We start from the raw sequence: 16,486 nt of genomic DNA, 5'->3' as shown, positions 1-16,486 counted from the left end.
GGCAAAGTAATTATTTGTATAGAAAAGTATCAGAGTATGCCCACTAGCACGCTAACTAACCAACCGTTCGCCGTCAGGTGTCATGTATGCGCTTGACATTCCGTTCCTGACACGTTCCTATTACGGTTATAGTCAAGTCAAGTCAAAATATCTTTATTCAATTTAGGCCAAAACAAGCACTTATGAATGTCAATAAAAAATCTACCACCGGTTCGGAAAAACCTCTGTTGAGAAGAATCCGGCAAGAAACTCAACGAGGTATATTTTTTTAAACAGATTTACAATATTATTAAATCACAAGTATTTAACAAAACTTTATTTTGAACACAGTAGGTTCGCTATTGGTTGATGATGATGATGATGAAGTTCGCTATTTGAAGGGATCACTAATGCGGATCGGAATTATTTCCAAATATCCCAAATTATTTCCATATATCATGATACGGTGTAGTAGACCTTAGTTCATGAAGTTTCGGTATAGTTCACCGTGAAGAAAAACAGCGCAAGGAAACGTTAGGATACTTTCGCCTTTGTACATCTGGTTCTCTTGGTATTGACATAGACAGATAAACATAAAATATTCGACATTGAAAAGCAAAAACTACTAAAGCGCCAAAATGCTATTTTTGGGAAGTGAATTTTATATTAAAAAGATAATAAAATTAATTTCCCAAAATTAGCATTTTGGCGGTTTAGTACTAAATACATATAAATAATATACGGTATTCATGGTACGGTATCAATGCATATTTTTTAAAACAGATATTCAATGGTTATTTAATGACTTACATCACAAGTATATAACACAACTACATATTTAAGACAGTAGATTCGCTATTTGAAACAATGGATCGCCATTGTGGATCGGAATTATTTCCAATCATCTCTGTCCATAAATGCTGCAAATTGCGATGTACCATCAGCCATATATGTAGTCTACCACCCTAAAGTTGATAATCGGTAGCACGTCACAAAACAAAAATGCCAATAGTACGTACAACAGACGTAGTGTCTGTCAACTTGAAAGTTCGACTTTAGCGACATATTCATTTGATAGGAACTTGTTTAAAAATAAATAGACCACTTATTTGGCTGATGGTACTGAATATTTATTAATCCCAACGGGAAATTAGATAAGTCGCGGAGTTTTAATCTACTGCTAGTTCTTATACCTCATGCGAGTTATAAGCTTCGGGTAAATCGTGTATGCAATAATAATATTTAACGGTAAAGGGATGATTATTGGCCATAAAACAGGAGCCATAAAATATACTGCAATAAAATTTGCTATTGCTAATAACTATTAGGTGGAGGTATTTTAATTATCACACCACTTTGACCCCATGCTAAGTACAGACTAAGGCTATGTTTTCACCAGAGATGTGTGAGGTAGTCAAGCAGTGCGAGAATGTCGAACATAGCGACTGCTTCCACCAGAGACGTGTGAGATAGATGAGCGATGATAGGATGTGTACTTAGGGAGCGTGTAGCTGGCTCTTTTCAAATAAGGGTCATTATTCGGTATGATTTTCGTGGGCATATTTTTGTTGACATTGGCAGAATATTCTGTTACAGTTTCCAGGTTATCTAGTCGAAGTACAGGACGTTTAAAAAAATAATCGAAAAGGTCATCGAATTCTACAGCCCTTACATAAAAAAATATTATCACGAAAATGAGGCTGTCGAAATGCTCGAATAATGACCTATGAGCATGTGAGCATGCATGTGTTATTTGTCCCTTTTATTATGAAAGATAAATAAAGATTATTATTATTATTTATAAGCGAGCGGGGTGCGGTGAAGCGGACTGAGTACTTTGCAACACTTCTCGCACGAAATTGTCCTTTCCTTGTTTTGTATACACAAAAACCGCGCTCCGCGAGCTGTTTCCATTAGAGCTGCGCTGAGCGAGGACAGATAAATGAAGCGTATCTATTGGTTCATGACAAACAACATTCCTGGTAATGCATCCCCGCACATCTCAGGTAGAAACGCAGCCTTAAGTATAGTTTAATACAGCCATACTCAGAATGGTCCGTAAAAGTTAAACCGTAATTAATATAATAATGTGTGGTGGTCTTGGTTTGACCTAAGGTCTCTCCAGCATGGGTTCGTGTCAAATCCGGGCACGCACATCTAAATTTTTTCGACTTTCATGAGCGAAATTAAAATTGAAATTTGAAGTTAAAGAAAATATCGTACTGTACAAACCTGCGAAGCAATGAGGGTTATCGCGTATGAATTCGCCGCTAGAGGCGCTAGTGTAGCGTGAGGTCTCCGAAATGTCAAAAATCTCATAGTTTTTGGGTGAGCTACGCGAGTTTATTTAATTAAATATTAGAATAACTTTGTGAATATTTTGCATTACCTGAAATTAATTATGGCAATTATGCGATAAGGGGCAATGAATGTCTGTGTTTTGAGACAGTTTAGTCTTTCGAAAACTTTTGTCCTCCCTTTTTTTCCGAACAAAACGGGACTACGCAAGACTGTGGTTGCTCGATATTTTTATGGTACGGTTTTAAAATGTTAATATGATTTTAATCTAAACTTTGTTTCCACGCCCGTAATAACAGACTTTGAAATCCACACTTAAAAACCTCACGCAACAGTGGCGCCATCTAGTAAGACAAAAACGATAAGAATAAGAATAAGAATAAGAAACATTTATTTCATATCTAACATAATCAATTGGGAAGTAACAAATATTCCAATAACTATCTAAGTACGTTAGTTATGAAAAAGGAATCCACTCAGCATTTGTGAGGTCACGGAAGGTGACTCGACGCTGACATTATGTGGATCCTAGTTGGCATGCGATACAGAACTGCCCAAAGCGCCGCGCGACGCAGCCCTACTAAAAATAAAACATAAAGTAAAAAAGAAAACTCACAGACAGTAGTGGAGTGTAGTAGTGGTAGTTCGGTTACGTGGGTGCACACTCACCGGGGTTCAGGTGAAAACCAGCGCTGCAGCTCTGGTTACAGGGCTACGGCATATGCTGAGCTGAGTCCTTTTGGCATCACACTACAGCACAATATCTCTTATTTTCCTCTCTTCTCCTATTTATGTTTTTACTGTGTTTTTGTTGTGATGTAGTGTGTTTTTCTTGTCAATAAATGTTGTGAGTTTGTGAGTTTGAGTTTGATAGAAATGTTGTTGTAACACCCGCTACTGCCGAACTCAAATAGCATCATACCCCAAAGTCATCACCTGCTATCATTCTTTGGCCTTCCATAACACCAAGGCACATCCACACATCACACTATCCCACACACAAGAGCGCTACGCTGGATTAATCTGTAATTTTAGCAAATGATTTTTTAAGTCTCTTTTGAATTTGTATAAAGTAGAGATAGTTAGCCCTCATTCCATGATGTCTGTGACAATCCGAGGCCCGCGTGGGAACGTCTAAGGGGCTGTTTCACCATCCATTGATTAGTGTTAAGTGACGGTTAAATGTGATGCCGTCTCCGTCTATTCGAACAAAACAAATAGAGACGGCATCACACCTAACCGCCAGTTAACACTAATCAGTGGATGGTGAAACAGCCCCTAAAAGTTTAAAATTTAAGTGGGACCTAGCGAGACCTTTTCAAATAAAAAAACCGGTCAAGTGCCAGCCGGACTCGCGCACGAAGGGTTCCGTACCATTATTGAGCAACATTAAACATTAGCAAAAAATAAAGTTTGTTGTATTGGAGCCCCCTTAAATATTTATTTTATTTATTTATTTTTAAAGTGATTATACAACTAAATATTCTTTGAATATTTTAAGCGTCTACCTGTTGCCGTTATTAATATCAAGCAAAAAAACGGCAAAACAATCACGTTTGTTGTATGGGAGCCCCCCTTAAATATTTATTTTATTCTGTTTTTAGTATTTGTTGTTATAGCGGCCACAGTAGTACATAATCTGTGAAAATTTTAGGTGTCTAACTATCTATACTCAAGAGATAGAGCCCGTGGCAGATGGACGGACAGACAGACAGACAGCGGAGTCTCAGTAATAAAATACTTCCGAATCAATCTGAGGTAACAAAACTCTGGAATGAACTATCGCCTCCGGTATTCCCGGACCGATATGACCTTTAAGTTTTCAAGAAAAGAGCGTACTCCTACCTTAAAGGCCCGCAACGCACTTGTGACTCTTCTGGCGTTGCAGGTGTCCATGGGCGACGGTAATCGCTTACCATCAGGCGATCCGCCTGCTCGTTTGCCCCCTATACCATAAAAAAAAAAAACGAACATAAAAATATAAGGAGGTACAGATCTATTGAATAATGTTCCGTCGTATTTTGTCATAAAAGTTCATAATTAAATTATCTTGATTTCTCGACTAGCTTATTGAAGTTTACAGAAGTTTACGATAAATACGAACTTATCCGTAAGTGGCTAGGTACAGTCACCGACACTAGGTACTGTTACTTATTATGTGCCGGCACCAATATCTGACACAACAAGCGTGCATAAATATCTGATACGACTCTATTTCTAGGGCCGGAAGGACGTGTCAGATATTTTTGCACGCTCCGCTGTGGCAGCTATTAATGCTTGGTGACTGTACTTAGTTGTTGTATAATTTATGTCTCTGAAAACACAAACCCCGTACAAACGTGTCTTCAAAAGATGAAACTGAACCACATAACCACGGAATCTGTCTAACCAGCACATCTACATCATAAACCGACAACCGGACATAAATCGCGCTGTCCGGAATCGAACCCGTGCCGATTTATAGGCGGCGCGGGCGCAGGTCTCTCGAGTTCAGAAGTAGTGCCAAGATAACCTCTGGGGTTTACTGTGATGTATTATTTAGATAGAAAGCTCCGTCTTGTATGTGTGGGAATACATGTGAATAAGTTTCTGTTAAAAAAAAACATTAGCTTTTTTTGCTGACTGTACTTTTTGACTCAGCTTGCGTTGCTTTCCAACTTACATAATGTGTACCTACCAAATTTCACGACAATCCGACCACTGGAAGTAGGTCAAAAGGAACTTGCAAGATTTGATCCAAAAACAACAAAAAGGGCTTTGGACGCTTGTAAAAAGGTGAGAGCCATTTGCCATTTACGTAAGCAGCGTTATCGTTAAATACCTAACCCAAATTGCTGTAGCCCAAAAACACACAAACACCGAAAATTAAGATCGTCTTCACATACCGTCATATTTTTCTAACCTCAAAACAAAACCACAAGCGTGAAGTGTCAGTGGTCACAGCCTTATTCCGTAAGTCGTAGTCGTCACGCACGACACGGCACGACTGCGTCACGACACGTCGGACGATTACCGGCGGCGTCTCAAAGAGTTCGTTTCACAGGATGACGTATTTTGATGCAATTTATTTCCTTGTAAATGAAATGATAATTTTATTTGGCTTTAGTCATGGTAACAAGTGGTTTTTACCCGTTTAACCAAATGCATTGGCATGCAATAGTTATTTTATTTTAAATTGATTAAAGGTAAATAAATTCGATGAGCACACAATTCAAAATTATTAAACTAAAATGGATTAATTACAATAATTATTTTAAACGTTGTTTGTTTGAATAAAATGCTTTAAGTTATTGATATAATTTATGCTTCTTGATTTCAGTCTTTATGCTTGAAGAGAAATTTTTCTATTGTGGTCTTCCTCTCACCATAGCAGGACAGGAAAATTATGAATATGTATATTTAAAACGATATAGCCTTATGTGACACGTATAAATAAGTAAAATTCGGTTGTTTTCCGCGGAAACGTTGCAAATTTCCTGGATAAAAAGTAGCCTATTTTAATCCAAAGTGTTGTAGTTTTTTTATTTGAAGAATCGGTTTAGTAGTTCCAGAGTTTACCCTGCATACAGACACACAATTCAGAAATCCGTATTGTCGTATTATTCTACCAAATTTGGATATGGTACACCTGCTATTTGGGTTTCTCTCTCTCTCTGTATTTTATAACTTACAATGAGTAGTTCAAATGATTAACCAACCTGTAGGTTTATGAGGAATGAATTGAATGTCTTTGTACAAAGGAAAATGTGACTTATGAAGAACGTCATTAGGTATGTTTTCTACTGTCCCCTGACTAATCATAGTTCCCGTCATACTTCGGAATTGAGACAAAAACTGTCGCGTGGGGAAATTATCTTAATTCGATTCGTCGCGCGGCAAAATACTGGGTGATATTAATACTAGGCAGTTTTTACTTGGTACTATATTTTGTTCAATGTTTTGAAGTATTCATCAGATTTTTGAGTAGTAAATGGTCTCCCCTGAAAACTTTCACATACCTACCTGCTAGGTAAAATCAAGGTCAAAATCGTTAGAGCCATTTCTAAGATCCCCGAAAAAACATTTGTTTAAAATACAATTAAACAGGACCACCATAATACAACCCTGAAATAAATATAGAAGTGCTCGTTTATCTTATTTACTTTATATGGTTATAATAAATAGTCAGGCGAATTATAACATGATTTTTGTTTTGAAATGACGACTGCCAATTTTCTTGCAGTGCATTTTTTTTTTCAATGATGGTCCTTCCGACACTTTTGGTAGGTAAAACACGTGACAGAGCTCTTTACCTAGTTACAAAATCTACATTTTTTTTATCAATTGACTGTGTGTGAACTGATTCAGAACACCGCTTTTATCTCTCAAAACTCATCTTCATTGAGACCCCCTATAAACGCTAGTACGCCCTGTCCTCGGCTGGACGCATCTGGTTTCTACCAGCAGTCTTTCGCAGACCGTCAGGAGTGACGGTGGAGTGGGTGGAGACCGGGCCGGGCCGGAGGGCGTCCTACATCTACACTAGTTTACCTAGACGCGGTCTCAAAAATAATAGCAAGTATTTATACCACCGATACTTTCCCCCAGTATTTTATACCTCGATCTTAACTGTCACTGTTACTTACGTATATTACGAGTACCAAGGTCGTGGGTAAAATGTACCGATTCGTGACACAGCGGGAACCTCACGAATACGTCCTATCGACTTTTGGTTTTTGAGCTTTTTGAACTTTTTGTGATAAGAACTCTACTTACTTACCTTAATTTTGGGTTTTTATGGAGCTCTCACATAGTTAATGTTTTTGTACGAAGAGCTTACAACATTTTAATGGATGACAAAAACGTAAAAACGTGTCTGGAAGAGATCGCTTTTAAGCGATAAGACCGCCTAATGTCTACCGTGAATCTAAGTGTTTATATTATAAGTATTTTTACTGCTTTATGGTGTGCAATAAAGAATATTTGTATTGTATTGTAAAAAGTCAGGAAGAATCTTTGAAAAAGTTCAATAAAATTTTACACAAGACATAATCCTCCTTTTTGCTAATACATGTTTTATTTACATTTACACGCCAAAATTCGTCTGGAACAGACGCTTAGGCCTGATGATGATGATTTTATTATCTATAAAAGAGAAAGTCTCTGTGACTGTCTGTATTATTAAGCTTTAACGATACTGCAATAGGCCTAGTAAGACGGATTCAGGTAAAATGGACACGGTTACTTTTCAGCTGAAGTCAGTTAAAAATGAATTGAAGAAAAAGTACAAAAAACTGAGCGAGTGAGACAGAAGATACTTACGAGGCAGATTTAGTCTCATTTTCGTCGTTAGTAAGCCCGTGTGAAGCCGGGGCGGGTCTAGTTCTAAATAAATAGGTACATCCTTTCAGTTAAATTTTCAATTAAAAATATAGGTACGACTAAATTTCATTTTCGTTGCACCAAAACTCGTCACGCACCCCAAGTTCCGGAAAAGCAATAACTTCATTAAAAAAACACTTGCACACCGGGATACTAAATACAACAAATCACCACCATTATTTATTTATTAACCACTTAGTTTTATATCCCAACGCCATACGGGACGTTTTCTAAAATCAATTCGACGGCCTAACAAAAAGAAGTTAAATAAGTATTTTCAGTTTTTATGGGCTCACGTCTTTGATCTTTGGATTCCTTTTTTTTATTGAGACTGGTATAAATCTTTATTAGCGGCTGTCGAGTCGATGTGTTACTAGTGGAAGTCACCATGGACTCGAACAACAAATGGTAATGACAGACTCCTAACAATAGTTTTCTGAAAGGGTAACGAGAATCTTCGGAGAAAAACCTATTTTATACGATTTCACATGATTTCGTTTATTTATTGTGTAGTTTTCATTAGTCCAGTACCAAAATGTTCATAGTTAAAGACTATGTACGGAGGAAGTACCTATACAGTAAAAAGTGTTTTTTTAAGAGTGAAAAGCTGTAGTTTAATCTGTCATCTCCCAGGATAACAGGATCAAAGGAATTTGGGCACAAATTTGTGCCTCTGGGAGAGGACAGGTTAATTGAATAAAACAGTGAAACTCGAATTCATGTAGTTACCTATTAAGTACATTTACGACTATTAACGACAGTCATATTTTTTGCCAGAATGCAATACTCGTAAGTTATATCTTCAGGTAGGGATATTTTCAAACAGTTTTTGAAGGTTGAGTATCAATGTGAATTTTTGTAACCAAAAATTTTTTACCGAACAATTTGTAGTTCTAGACGCATTATTCATTAACTGGACAACACAATACTTATCTCAACAGTTCAGTTTGACTTGTACTATTATCTATTCTGTAATTTGACGTCATATTTGTAGATAGGTAAGTACTAATGAGATTAAACGTGAGGCATTTCAGCCCTAGAATTATACCAATTAACCAAACTACTGAAACTAGACAGAAGATTTTTAACTAAAGCGATTGGCTGTCGATTTTACACATCACTTTGCCCAGGTTTAGTCGAAGCTGCCTGGACACTAGTGACATTCATTCGAGTTGAAACCCATAGTACCACTTCGAGAGCTTCGAGCTTTCTAAGCTTTTTACTAACAAGCTTTGACATTAATTCGGAAGTAAATATTTGTCCAGCCCGTCCATTGTGTTCAAGGCTTGTTAAATCCTTTTTTTAGTCGATTGGTCGTGGACGTGCTCGAAGAAATAAAAAGTTCAGAGGATTTATAAGTTTTTTGATTAAATTGAATGACTGGGTAGTTATGGTTGGTATTTTAAATTTGTCACGAGTCGAACGAATGTTCATTCTTATTGTGAGGCGTTGTAAGAGAGCTGTCGATTGGGTTTGTCGCCAGGCTTTCTGAAGATTGTTGTTAGGGTTCCTTCCGTTCTTACCTCAAAATTAGAAATAAATCTCATTGGTTTCGGATTCATCTTAAATAAATGATGCAAAACTTGTTATACCTATTATGTTTTGACATAAAAATTATATCGAAAATACAAACTGAGACATGGATGCACAGAAAACCCAGAAAAGAGACCAGCGCTGGGAATCGAACCCAGGTCCTCAGCATTCCGTGCAAAAAAAACAAAAAAACTCCAAAAAACCAATCATAATAAAAATTATGCTAAATAGATGGCCCAGCGGATGATATTTCGAGATTTTATCCTGATCCCGTGGGAATATTGGGATGAAATGTAGAATATGTGTTATTCCAGATATCCAGCTATCTAGGTACAGTCGAGTTCATTACTTGTGAGCAAAAATGTGATCAAAAAATATCTGAACACGACTCTAGTTAACGGCGTAGAAACGTGTTCAGATATTTTTGATCAAATTTCTGCTCACAAGTTTATGAACTCGGCTGTACATACCTAATTTTATTAGGTACTACTTTACTTACTACTTAAAACCGACGTGGACGTCGTTAAATGTTTTTATTGACATTGTTTTTTTTGCATCAACTAAACTGTTAAATCGATGCAAAAGTTTGCGTACCTATATAGGTAGAGTCATTCACGATGACGCGTGCCGTGGTTCTTATTACAATGTGATTAATGTCTAATTTTGTCACAATCACGCGTCTTCGTGATGGCACTAGGTATACCTATGCGATACGCTAGCCGTAACGATAACCGCTACATCTAATCAATCATGTAAAGTCGGGTGAGATCATAACTAGGAATAGAAGCAATCGACCTTGCCCAGGAATCCATTGTCGTGCATAGCTGCAACGTGTGACAAATGCCCGCAGCCAGTTGCAACCTAATCCGATCCACACAGATATGAGATAACATAAGATAAGATGATTTATTTGTAAAACATGAGTATGTTTACATAATGGTCACACGTTTACAATAATGTCCGTCATCTTTTGCCTTTCGGCGTAGAAATTCATTTGTCAATAATAATATTTTATCTAATAGAAAAATAATTGACTTTTTTGATCCCATTATCCAATACCATAATAATAATAAAATTAAACAAGTACGTACTCAAGACACTTAAACACTATTATCATTTAAAAAATCATTAATATTATAATAACATTTTTCCAGTAATAATTCCATCATCCTTTTCAAATATGTCAATAGTACAATTCCTTATTTCTAATGGTATCTTGTTGTAAATTTTAGGCGCCAGACCAAATATACTATTTCTTAACAGGGCATATCATTATCACGTGTTCTGAGATAGCTACATATACTTACATTGTGATGACGCTGAAATCGATCAGGGTTGTTGTTGTTGTTTCTTTAAAAAAATATGGCTCTGTCCATCGGAGGACAATTTTGCCAGTGGTTAGTAGTTTTTGCCGTTGTACGGTAAAAAAAATCTAGAAAACGAAATATGAGAGGTAATGGTGGATGAACGATGACAGCGCGAGTCCGATCAGGGTTATTTTTAGCGAATACAGCTACTTCATCGATATAAATTGAAGGGAATGTCAGTAACTTATGTTTTTTGAAATATGGTCTACTACTATCTAATGGTTTGAGTCCAAATATCGCTTATCGCTTCGAGTAGGTATTAGTTCACAAGTTTTGCACCAAACACTTTTATACAAGCAGTCCCAACAGCATCCTGAATTCCTGAGCGTATCTTCACTTCTTCAGACTGCTGGATTGTCCGTGTGACATACCTACAATAGATCTGTGGGGTAAGGCCACAGTAGAGAGATTCTTCAAGGAAAACCTAAATATGTTTTACTAACACTTTTTTACCAATTTTGAATATTACTTTCGATTGCTGCGATTTCCCCTGTTAATAACCTAAAGTCGTACCTTTCAAAGTCTGTCTGTCAAACTCTAAAAGCCTCAGCAATATTGATCATTACAAACGGTCTAATTTATGTGTGTTTGTCTGTCACAGCCGGCAGTCGCGTGCGCCGCGCAGCGTGTACTCTTACCGGAGCGCGGTGGCGCCCTCTGTCGCCTCCACGCACCGCTCCAAAGTCTCACGGAAGGTACGTACAGTCGAATGCAAAAATATTATACAGCCATAGCGTCAAAATATGTATACATCGACCTTATGTTCAGTGGCATAAAGGTGTATAGATATTTTTGATGTCTTAGTAACGTATAATAATATATTTATTTATACCCTTGACCGTACCTAATAATTAGTTTATTTTAACACTAGAGAAAAGGTAAACAATCTTAACGAGTCCTTTTTTATTAAAAAATGCTTTAAAAAGAGTAATAGTTATGAAACCAAAATAATAAGTGACCATAATTACGTCCTTGTTATAATTTTTTTACATAATATTTGTTGTGACTTATTTTTCAATAGTGTTCTTCAATAAAAACATATAGGTACATACATCAACACCACTTACTCTCTTTCTAATACAAAAAATCGAACTAGGTATTACTTAGGCACTTGTCTCACCGCCAGCGAGGAAACGATTGGCTATCGACTATTTTCTCGCTCAAGAAACGAACAAAAGATATAAGATCCTGTGTGAGTAAAAGAGACACATATATTAATAGTTGATCGCTGGCTGTTCACACTGTCGGCGAGAACTCGCTCTTACATCTTTTGTCGCAGCGACAAAGAGCTATAAAACTCGCTGAGCTATAGATACTCGCTCAGCGATGTCAGCTTGGCGGCCGCCCCGCACGAGCGAGTCGAGTGGAGCGAGTAATCGCCCATCGCACGCGAACACTCGCTTACAGCCGAGCGACAAAACTACACTCGCGTCTCGCTGCTCGCCCACTCGTTTCTAGTTACTCGCTCTACTCGCTTCTCATTCATCGTCGGCGGTGGGACAAGTGCCTTTACCTACATATTTTCAGGAATAAGTACAAACAATTTATGAACCTCAGGTTAATTCTTATTGATCATAAAATAAGGTAATAAAATAAGCCACCTTTACAGTATGCAACTAAAAGTCAAAAATTGACTTAAACTGAGCTGGGAACATAAATAACTACATAGCGTTTTTTTAGTGTAGCCATATTACCTCGCGCTTATGGTTCGCGTTCTGTGATAATGATAACCTAAGTATAGGTAGTGCCACAAGAGTTGAAGTGAATGATTACACACACAGCTACAAAAATAACTGAGCTGATGAAAGAACTGATTAGAGAATCAATTAAATGAATAAGTTAATGTGAAAATTCTGCAGTACTATTACTTATTATGTGACATTACATGACATGTTCTTGTGTGCGTGACCTCAACTCTGGTGGCACAACCTATAGTTAGTTTAAATGAAAATGTTAATGCCAAGTTACTTACAAGGGCGTCGTGACGAAATAAGTACTAAGCCGTAAGTGCGCCGCAAACCTAGTGCCATCCACGAAGGCGCGTGATTTTGACAAAAAAAATTGACATTAATGACATTGTAATAAGAACCACGGCACGCGTCATCGTGAATGACTCTACCTATGTATATAGTTTTTACTCGAGTGACTCGAGTGAATTTGTTAAACTCGTACGTACTAATCGAGTGAAAAAAAAATGACGAGTTCGTTTGCAATCGAGTTAATGAGTCAACTCGGCGCGCTTAATTAGTCGTAAGAAGTAACTAATTTTGTTTTTCTTTGTTGATTAATGACATAAATAAGGTACTTAAATAATATTTTGTATTTTATTTCATATTACCAAATATTACTAATTTAATAAACGTATTCAAAAATTCTTAAGCTAAACTCAGCTGAAGTGATAAATTCTTACTCAAGTTGTAAGGAGTGTAAACAAGTAGTTTACTCGAGTGACTCGAAAACTCGAGTACAACTCGAGTCACTTAGTAAAATTACTCGAGTCACAGAATCCGACTCGAGTCGCATCACTAAACTGAAAGTTTCGGAGCCTGTATCTAAACCAACTCCCAATGTTCCAGGCGGGAGTGAAGGTGGACGCCATGGCGGCGCCCAACCCGTTCTGCCCCAACGTGAAAGGCATGTGCTGTCTGATGCTGCTGCTGAACTTGGGGCTGATCCTCGTGACCCTCGGCTTCGTCATTGTGCTGCAGTTCTTCGAGCCACTGTTCGTCTGGTAAGCCTCACTCCTCACTTAATATATTCATCATTACATGACATGTTCTTGTGTGCGTGAAAAGCTCTAAGGTGCGAGCCGAGTTCAAACCCACGACTTGAGGCCATAAGTCAAACCACAGGTATTGTCTAACGTGTGGATCCTCTCGTTTACATTCATCGTCTCCTTCTACCCTCATCTTATAATGTGTGATAGACAAATGTGGTAAACACGATTGTCATTCCAAGCGCGTTACATAATAACGCTCAGGTTGCCAAAGTTTTTAGGTACCTACATTGAAATCAGTTTTTGTTTGAGCCTGCAGGACGTGTCCATTAGAAGCATTATAAAGCAATCCTCGTTTTGGCACCGCGAAAAATCAGTTCAGCAAAGAGCCAATGTAGGTAAACCAAAATTGAACTGTGACAAATGTAAAGCTGCTTAGGTACACACATTTGCACGAATACGCGAACCTCCAAGACATTGTAGGACATATCCTCTCTGTTTTTTATTACTTTTCTGACTGATGAGATGAGTTCGTACACATCCAACGTAAAGCAATTTATAAACCGCAACTTTTGAATAGGTACTTAGTTATATTTTCCGTGGCACGGAGGTTGAGCTGACTAAATAAATTATAACATGCAATCCATATACCACGAATCTCGACAACATCACACCATGCAATTCTAATGCAACCTTTTAGGACCACGAGCTTAAACATTATATAGGTAACAATTAAATCTCCAAACCAAACCGCAGTTCACACGAAACTTTGACAACTAAACGCATCACAAACTTAAACTTTGCCGGCGGCGAAAAGTGGAACTAAAATAATTTCATATCAAAACCATAAGCAGCAACAACAAATAGCGCTGTCGTGGACAACAAACTTAACTTTGCGTAGCTTTACAATCCCTTTGTGTTCATTCGTCTGTTTCGTGAGCATTAAAAATCAATTTGTATGGAAAAATAGTTCATATAACTGTGCCAGTAATTTGTGACATATTCAGTGTTAGCTAAGCGATATTCCGTGACATCGAAACAGTCTAGCTTAGATTAGAAAATGAGTCATTTGTACAAAATAAACTTAGCTTGAATTTGTTTGAATATTATTCAAGCTGTATTAGTAAAAAGAAAGTTACGTTTAAATAATTAATTGAATCGGAAAATATATTGCGGACGTTAATTTAAATTGCCTTGATACTCCGCGACCACACGTGCAACCGTGCAAAACAGCAACGACTATGCGACATGTTTATTTTATGCAAATTCATGCATGATTCATGTCATGAAGCGTCAAAAGTTTCTATATTTTCTCACTCGGTGGTGGTACGAATCCAATGACATAACCTTAGCCACAGTCTGGCCAAAGTACATGACATCAACAGCAGAAAAAGACGTCCTACAGCAATTCGCGTCGATGACTAATCTATGTAATCATCTTGACATCATAACTTGATGATCATTTTAATGGTGTACAACCACACCTTTAAGGTCATGGGTCTTTAACTTCCGTTGACCATTGTAAGATGTTTTTGTAATATTTTTTGCATTGACTTTATTTGTTTAGACAACTCTACAATTATAAATTACCTTCTGTATGTTTTGTTTATTTCTCCTTACTTACGTCAATCTTAAATAATTACCAATCAGTTGTAATTTTTTCGCGTGCATTATTTAAATTCTATTTAGATACGTTACCTAAGATTTGCTTAATGTACTACTTATAAACGTTATGTACTTACGGAATTGTGAATATTACCTGATAATCTAGATTATTTTTTCAAGTAATATATACGTATCTAATTATGGTACAAAATTTTGAAATAAAAATAAAGGTACACAGAAAGAAGTACAAAGGCGCTTATACTTATATATGAATACAGCAATTTTTACCCGGCATTTTGTACCGACCATAATCAATATTGTTTTCTTTTTTTCAGGATATTAGGCATAGTCTTCCTAATATTCGGCTTCATCACGCTAGTGGGCAGCCTCATCTACTGCGTAGTGCTCTGCCGTGAGAACCCTTACCCGAGGTACCCAGATGACTTCTACTGGACCCATCATTGGTCGAAAACCATCGGGCCTTCGGAAATACACTACAGTGCCAGTGAGAAGCCCTACAGACAAAACGGACATAGTGATAGATATAATAAGTACAACGGGAAGTATTCAGACAGGGAAAGCGCAAAAGGATACTCCGACAGAGAAAGTAAATTAAGCAGGTATTGAACGAAGCTTATGAATTAGAAGGTTATTTTTGTGAACGCACCGTTCGAATTTTGAATTTACGCGGGAGTTTCGATTCGATTCTTTCCGCATTTTTATTTTAGGTTATAACTATAACTTCATTGAGGTTGACGTTTTGGTGCAAAGTAACTGTAGAAATAATTATATGTATTTTTGTAAATTTGTGCTAATTAAGCATTTTTGCGGTTTGTGATTCTTGTATAACGAAGTTTCTATGACTTTGTCTGTATCTCTTGGTCCGAGTAATTTCATGTTATTTGGAAATAGTCAAGCGAGGTTAAGTGACAATCGACGTTAGCATATAGCTAGCTGCATTCATTAACGTAATACTTACTATTTTGGCATTTACGCCATGTCTATTCGACTTTGTATTTGTAATTTTGTTAGTAGTTGAGTTTTAGATAACAATATAAATGTAAATAATATTATAAATAAGATATTAATTTAACAATCTTTAAAGCGAATGCCATATTACTTATTATGATACGACTTACATTACATGTTATTACGGTATATGAATAAATAACGAAATATCGATGTTTTTATACAGTTAACATTTCGCATGAAACTTGTGAGGGCCCCCAAATTTTGTCCCGTAGAAGCGGTTAATACTATAGTAGAATGAGAACGTTTTTGTGATCTCGTTGCATCCCTTTCGCTGGGGTAAACTATTTATTTTTACCAACCAACAATATGTTCATCCCTTCTAGATAATTGTTGCTAGAGATAGAGCTCTAGCGGGTAAAAACTAAATGATTGGTAGTTTCTTGTGGTCGCTAGTGTTCAAAATGAGAACTGAAACGTTATCATATTAAATATTTACGAATGTAAAGTAAACCAGTAATATATTATTTTAATACGCCTATATCTGATTATGTGATTGTAACTAAAATAAATTTATTTGTAATTAATAAACATTTTGTAACGATAAAAGAACCTTTTATTGAATATGCTTTTGCTTTTGCTGACCCCATCACCCATC

The 16,486-nt window shown here is 36.9% G+C and overlaps 1 protein-coding gene across 2 annotated transcripts in view; it reads left to right on the top strand.

Moving 5' to 3' along the window:
* Nucleotides 1-16,443, top strand: part of LOC141430169 (uncharacterized) — a 167,510-nt gene extending 151,067 nt beyond the window's left edge. For both annotated transcript variants that reach the window (XM_074090742.1, XM_074090743.1), the window contains exons 5-7: nt 11,140-11,233; nt 13,115-13,269; nt 15,195-16,443. In XM_074090742.1, the coding sequence (XP_073946843.1) occupies nt 11,140-11,233; nt 13,115-13,269; nt 15,195-15,486 (541 nt within the window). In that variant the 3' untranslated portion in view covers nt 15,487-16,443. The remainder of the gene's footprint in view (nt 1-11,139; nt 11,234-13,114; nt 13,270-15,194) is intronic.
* The last annotated feature ends 43 nt before the right edge of the window (nt 16,444-16,486 follow it).

Source organism: Choristoneura fumiferana, chromosome 8 (assembly GCF_025370935.1).
Source record: "Choristoneura fumiferana chromosome 8, NRCan_CFum_1, whole genome shotgun sequence".
In the NCBI taxonomy this organism is placed as follows: domain Eukaryota; kingdom Metazoa; phylum Arthropoda; class Insecta; order Lepidoptera; family Tortricidae; genus Choristoneura; species Choristoneura fumiferana.
The sequence above is the reverse complement of the archived record's forward strand: the minus strand, read 5'-3'. Positions and strand labels throughout refer to the sequence as shown.